Genomic DNA, 6,676 nt, shown 5'->3' on the forward strand with positions numbered 1-6,676 from the left:
CCTGCAGTATCTGCTCCTCACAACTGAATCAAAACACATAGACGGATATGTCCTTAGTCAAGTTGAAAGTATAACATTCCGGGGGCAACATTAACGCATTTGATGACTTGTATCCAGCGCAATGAATACCCAATGAATGATCGCGCTTACGCGCGAACGAAATCAATGTTAAAGGCGGGGCGACAGCAGATCACATAAATGCACGCACTGTGGAGCCCATAAAAGGGTGCAAGGCTGTCGAGATGGTTATTTGCGCCCAAACTTTTAATAGAGACGTATAACGGCGTTGCGCGCTCAGGTGCCAAAGCTTCCTGCAATCAGGACCATGGAGAGCTACAGTCTGAGGACGCGCATGGCAGTGTGCGCGTTATTTCTCTTCTTGTTGACCGGAGCCAGAGCGAACGACTCAGAGCCGGATATAGAAGTGGAACTGGACACAAGAGCCATCAGAGACTTCTACCCCAAAGACCCAAACCTGACAAGTGAAAAACAGCTTGTGAGTAATTCATCTTTTTATTGCGCAAAAGACAGATTCACTTAGACATCATGGTGTAGGCTATAAACACAAACGTGCCAGAACTTTTCAAAGTTAAAAGTGTTTGATTTTTGTGTGAATTGTTATATTGGTATGTTTTAGAGTGATTTGACTGAAAGAAAACATATTTCCAAATGTTTTATCAAACCAGCTCGGAGCTCTGCAAGAAGTTCTGGAAAAGCTGCAGACGAAACGAATTCCTCCTTGGGAGAAGAAATTTGGTCAAGTTCCCATGGTATATATTGATAGATATTTTAACTTTGCGCATAAGTGCGTGTTTCTTGTGCTTGCGACATGGACATTGAGCAATTGCATGGATATATGTCTTGGCTGTTTTGTGTCTGTTTATCATTTATATGTAACAGTAAAACATCCAATAATTTATATATATTTTCAATAAATGATATGTATTAGATGGAAATTCCTATGTTTTAATGACCCATTACGGGTCCCCAACCATAAGCCTTAAACAAGTGCGCTTTTACGCAAATGCTGTAATTACAAAAGTAACATGATCTCTCCTGTTTTCTCTTGCTAGTGTGATTTGGGAGAGCAGTGCGCGATCAGAAAAGGCTCTCGAATCGGCAAGATGTGCGACTGTCCGGGCGGGGCTTTCTGCAACTTTTTCTTGTTAAAGTGTTTGTGATGGAAACACACAATTCTGAATGGATTTTAATGGGATTGAATCCATATGCATTATATATCATAAATAACTGCAATTTTATTTGTATTAATATTTTTTTTAAGTGAAGAGACTGAAGACACTGAAGCAAAGTTGTAAAGAAATTGTTCTTCAAATATTTTCGGCATGTAAACATGTGATACTGTCATACTTAATGTTAATCTGCTGTTTTGTGCATTAAAGTGCAATATAACTTGTTTTGTAAAGTTGTCTGTGTATCAGTTACTTTTAAATTTGCATAATCAGAATAGTATAGTTATGTTTTTGATCAAAATACAATAAAAAATACTTTAAAGACCAACTTTTAAATTAATTAAAAACTACTGATTAAGGATGATTCAAATAATTGGGAAAATTTCCATGAAAGTAAAGCTAAAAGATAAATAAATAAAATAAACTCACAGCCTATCACTGAATGTGATCCACACACTCTGTAGAGTTAGTTGAATCATGAAATTTAGCATTTTTAAAATACTGAACAGCTGTGTTTTAGCTGGATAAAAAATATGTCCAGAATAATGTTATAGCTGAATTTGCCTGCAGAACATTAATCACATTTTAATGACGTTTCTATGTTCATATTCTGTCAAATGAAAATAAAAAAAAGTTCAACAGTAGACCATCCCGCATTAGTCACTGTCAGCCACCTAAATAAACTGGCCAATAACTGTGAATTGCAATGTGCAAAAATCAATTTTTCAACTTTTCTACAATATTTATTATTATATTATTTATATATTATATCATATTAATATTCATTGATATATCATATTTAGCATTATTAAATTACACAAAATGCGGCACGTCCACTGTAGAAACATAACATTTTGTGGTAAGAAAAAATGTTGGATATCTTTTAAACACTGCACCAGGATAAGCATCATACTGTCATTCAATCTGTAGAGCCCTGAAAATACTTATCTATCCTTTGCCTGTACGAGCTGTATCTATCTCTTCTTTCTTCTTCTTCTTTTTTTTGGAATCAATTACTTGCCACTTGTTCCAAACCAAGGCTAAACAAGGTTCTGACAATTGGCATATGTTGAGACGTCACTTTGTTACTTCGCTTTTGCGTAGTTGGCTCTGTAAGCGAGCTCTTAACCATAAGAGTCAGAATCAGATTGTTGACCTTCAAAGTGAATCCACAATGTAGTTTGAAGCAAATAGGGGAACATAAGTCTTGTTAAAAAAAGAAAAAATGCTCAACTTCTGAATTCAATATTCCCTCTGACTGGTCAAATGGTGCCAAAATTGCCTCTGGAACAGATAATATGTCAGTGATGACAATTAGCATAACATGAATTGATGGCTTCACAGAAAGTAGCTGTAAATCTATCTTTGAAGTGTCTTGCTTTGGTTCAGCCGCCAGGAACATTTTCAGACAGACAATCTGGTGTTGATGGTTATTTGTTAAGATGCGTTACGCCCAACACTGACTACATCCGTCCTCACCTTCTTTAAGGTGATTATGTGTGCCTTTAGACTTATTGCTCGGCTTTGTCACTGATGCCACATATGTATGCTGCCCCCCAAAACCTCTTTTGCAGATCAATATTTCATCATTTTTGGACGAAAAAGAATGTGATGTTGCACCCTAGAGACATAAAAGAAAAGCAGAGCCAGGCTTTATGTGGCTGTGAAAAGCTGAATTATTTGTACCATGAATGGATTTCTGCTGCTGTCATTGTGGAGGATTGAAAATGGTCATAGCTGTAATCACTTGGTGATTGTGAGGTTGACTGAATGGCCACTTAATCAGGACAGTAACTGGTAGGAGATGATGTCTCTTGCATTAAACTGACATTGGCAGAGCTCAATTATTTTCTAAGTACTAATAAGGTTCTGCTTCAGAAAGAACAAATTTGATCTGAGATCAAATACGGGTTGATAGCTCTGAGAAAGTTTACTAAAACCTAACATAAATATGTTTAAATATAAGTAAAATATATTCAAATATATATTTAAAATGATTTACATGTTCATATTTAAAAATAAATTAGGATATATAATTTAAAATACATATGAAATTATTAATTTGACATTTAATTTAGAATATAATAAATATAATATAAAATAATAATAATAACAAATATATATAATAAATAATAATTACAATTATTTAAAGGTGACATATCATGAAAATCTGACTTTTCCGGGTTTTAAGTGCTACAATCAGGTCCCTGGTGCATCTACCAACCAAGGAAACGTGAAAAAGATTAACCCAGTAACTTTGTTTTGGGAAGCCTTTTTCTGCAAGCGTCTGAAAAAACGAGCGAGTCTGATTTCGCTCTCTTGGTGACGTGGCAAAGTGATCTCAGTATAATATTACCGCCCCTTAATCTGTAAGTTTCCACCCACGGCGCCGTCATTTTGATTTCGCAAGCGACAACGGTGTACCAGCTCGAATGCCATGGTGAAAGTTTGAGCAAAACATGCTAACTGTTCTGTCTTTGGCTGCACAGAACACTATTTACAGTCCCAGCCTCAGAGGAGACAACAGAGCAGTGGATTTATTGATTTATTTAATGTATATTGCTGCCGCCACACAGATCTAAAATAAACATCCGATTTATTTCCCAGCTGCTTACCTTCACAGACATAACCGACTGTTTTTGTAACTTCTGTGTTTTTAATGTAAACTTGTGTGTGAATGAGAACTTAGTTTAGTACTCACATGCTGTGACAGCCGCTTTCTGTCCGTGTGCTTCGGATGTGTGCACTCAGAAAACCATATATCTGAAGTTTAAACTCATATGGTTTAAAACGCATGATTTCAGCGCGATAAACATGATAATCAGAACCAAAACAGATGTTTTTAGCAGGTACAAGCTGTAATGGCTTGCTCTATTCTGGAAAAGGGGGCGGGGAGCAGCAGCTCATTTGCATTTAAAGACACAGGCCCGAAAAACAGCTTGTTTCTGCTTCCACTCAAAATAGGCATTTTCAAAATTATATAATAAATGATTTGTGGAGTATTTTGAGCTGAAACTTCACAGATACATTCTGGGGACACCAGAGACTTATATTTCATATTGTAAAAAGGGGCATAATATGTCACCTTTAAATGTTTAATTAAAAAATAAAGTAGAAAATACAAAATAAAATACATTTAAAAATATTATTTCTTAAATTAATATTTTTATTTACATTAAAATAAAATAGGATTCAGCAACATGTGCTACTGTGTTTTGGGTGACACATTATTACCCATATTTTTGAGTTCTTAGCAGCTTTTGTACTTTTCCATTTCAATTATGTTGAGATTCAGCTTTGGACCTCAAGCATAACCTTCAGACTTTGCTCATTTCTTTCTGCTTGCATTCTGTGTGAGTTTTTCTAGTGACTATCTAATATAGCTTCAACAATTTGGAACTTGATGACTATATGTACAATATATCAATAAATATGATAAAAAGTAAAAAAAATAAAAAAATAAAAAAATTTATTTAAATAAAAAATATTACGTTATTATTTAAAAAATTAAAAATTACATGAAAGATATATCAATAATATATTAAAAGTTTTTATATTTAATATTTCACTGACGTTGAGATTCGAGTTCTGACCTGAAGCACAACCTTCAGATGACGTACTTTTCTAATTTCCTTCTGCTTGTATTGGGTGAGCCTTTCTATTCACTATCCAATATGGCAGCTTGCAGCTAAAGAAATCAGAAATGAATATAAATCATATCTAAAATATTAGAAGAAATATTATAAAAAGGGAAATAAAATAATTTATTATAAATATATTAAATAAATATGTTTCAATTATAATTCATTTTTATATTTAACATAAATTATTACATTTTAACTTAATAATTAGATGAAAATGTATAAATAAATAAAATTATTATTTAAATTTTACTGATTTACTGTTTTGACCTCAAACACAACCTTCAGATGACTACCCTTGCTTTTTGCTTGCATTCTGGGTGAGCCTTTCTCATGACTATCTAATATGGCAGCTTGCAGCTAAAAATACCAGCATCACCTGATGGATCAGAGAGTAGGACTGCAATGTCATCCTACCTGCCGTCTGGATTTGTGAGGTATTTGCTCTACAGCTTATGTGAAAAACTGCCAGATCCATTTCAGCTCCTCAGCTCAGCATTTAAGTTAGGGCAATTACTGGCCAAATAGCAAAATTTTGGACTTGTCAGTCAAAGTGTCTGTACTTTAAATCCCAAAAGTGCTGAGGATCTGAGGAATCAGACAACAATTAGAGAGTCTTTGAGGTTGCAATATTGTTCAGAAACTGCTTCGTCCAAAGCATTTATACCTGATATCTATGTTGTGTTTAGCAGTCTGCCAGTTCATTTGTAAATGCCCTGTGAATGACAAACAAAAAATACTGCTACAAATGACCCTATGGTTATTTGAGATTATTTGCACTTGTCTATAATGTCCAGCAGAGGGCAGTATGAGCTCCTTTCTATTAGATTGCTAACAGACTGCTGACTCACTGCAAAATTCAGCCCATGGCCAGACAGGTGCTTCTGCATGTTAACTGGCCTTCAGAGGGAAAGCCCAAGCTCTCATTTATTTTACTAATCTAGGCAGATTTAAGGATACATCAAAAATACAGTTTAAAACAAAAGGTTTTTGTAATTTAATGCCATACAGATATCAAAGGATTATTAGATTGGATGCAGTCAGTCTATTAATGTCATTTCACACATTTTATACTAATTTTACACAAAAAGAAATAAATAAAAATAATAACAAAATAAAATAGAAAATAATAAAATGTCAGAGTGCAACAAAATATGGGCAGCTAACCATTATTTTTGTATTTATATGTTATTTATAAAATATTCATACATATATTTTGATTGCTTAGCAGTGCTTATGTATTGACATCTAACTTGCATTTCATTTAACTTGAATGTTAACGTGTATATTTATTTTGCGGTGTACATCTTTAAGCTTTTAGCATTATCTGATTATTTAGCATATTTTTTATATTAACAGTTAACATACTATTACATTATTCTACTATGCTGAAAAAAATGGTGTCGGAAAAAATCACTCAGAAATTGCTAGTACATTCACAAAGAGATGGCATGTAACACTGAATGAATCTATCTAATCATTAAACACACACACACACACACACACACACATTTATATAAAACCACTGCCTATTGTAATGAACAGGAATAACAATGAATCATTATTAAATAACTATTAATTATCATGAATTATTTATTTACAGCATATGAATATTCACGTGGCTATCCTTTACTGCACATTATGAGGCACTGTTCAAATCATAGCCCATTACATTTGAGTTAATGATGTTGCATTGTATTTGCATCGCGACTCTATTTTTTTTAGGCGTCTAGCGTGACATCACACAGCTGCATGGTCTTTTAGCCAATCACACGCAAGTAAACAGCGCCGTGTTTCGCATAGTTTCAGCAGCCCTCCCTGTCTTAACTTCGCAGACAGGGCAGG

At 34.1% G+C, this 6,676-nt stretch overlaps 1 protein-coding gene across 1 annotated transcript; it reads left to right on the top strand.

The window, feature by feature from the left end:
* Nucleotides 1–214: 214 nt before the first annotated feature.
* LOC107574592 (cocaine- and amphetamine-regulated transcript protein-like) lies at nucleotides 215–1,394 on the top strand. The gene is made up of 3 exons (XM_016261041.1): nucleotides 215–496; nucleotides 687–770; nucleotides 1,074–1,394. Exons 1-3 carry the CDS (start codon nucleotides 326–328, stop codon nucleotides 1,179–1,181), a joined length of 363 nt encoding a protein of 120 aa, XP_016116527.1. The 5' UTR covers nucleotides 215–325; the 3' UTR covers nucleotides 1,182–1,394.
* The last annotated feature ends 5,282 nt before the right edge of the window (nucleotides 1,395–6,676 follow it).

This window comes from Sinocyclocheilus grahami, unplaced genomic scaffold, assembly GCF_001515645.1.
Source record: "Sinocyclocheilus grahami isolate Dianchi unplaced genomic scaffold, SAMN03320097.WGS_v1.1 scaffold31.1, whole genome shotgun sequence".
In the NCBI taxonomy this organism is placed as follows: domain Eukaryota; kingdom Metazoa; phylum Chordata; class Actinopteri; order Cypriniformes; family Cyprinidae; genus Sinocyclocheilus; species Sinocyclocheilus grahami.

Excerpts from the sequence above, each read along its gene's own strand:
- LOC107574592 (XM_016261041.1), top strand. The coding sequence starts at position 326 with ATGGAGAGCTACAGTCTGAGGACGCGCATGGCAGTGTGCGCGTTATTT. Across the intron at positions 497-686 it reads TGACAAGTGAAAAACAGCTT|CTCGGAGCTCTGCAAGAAGT; the intron begins GTGAGTAATTCA and ends TTATCAAACCAG. Across the intron at positions 771-1,073 it reads AATTTGGTCAAGTTCCCATG|TGTGATTTGGGAGAGCAGTG; the intron begins GTATATATTGAT and ends TTCTCTTGCTAG.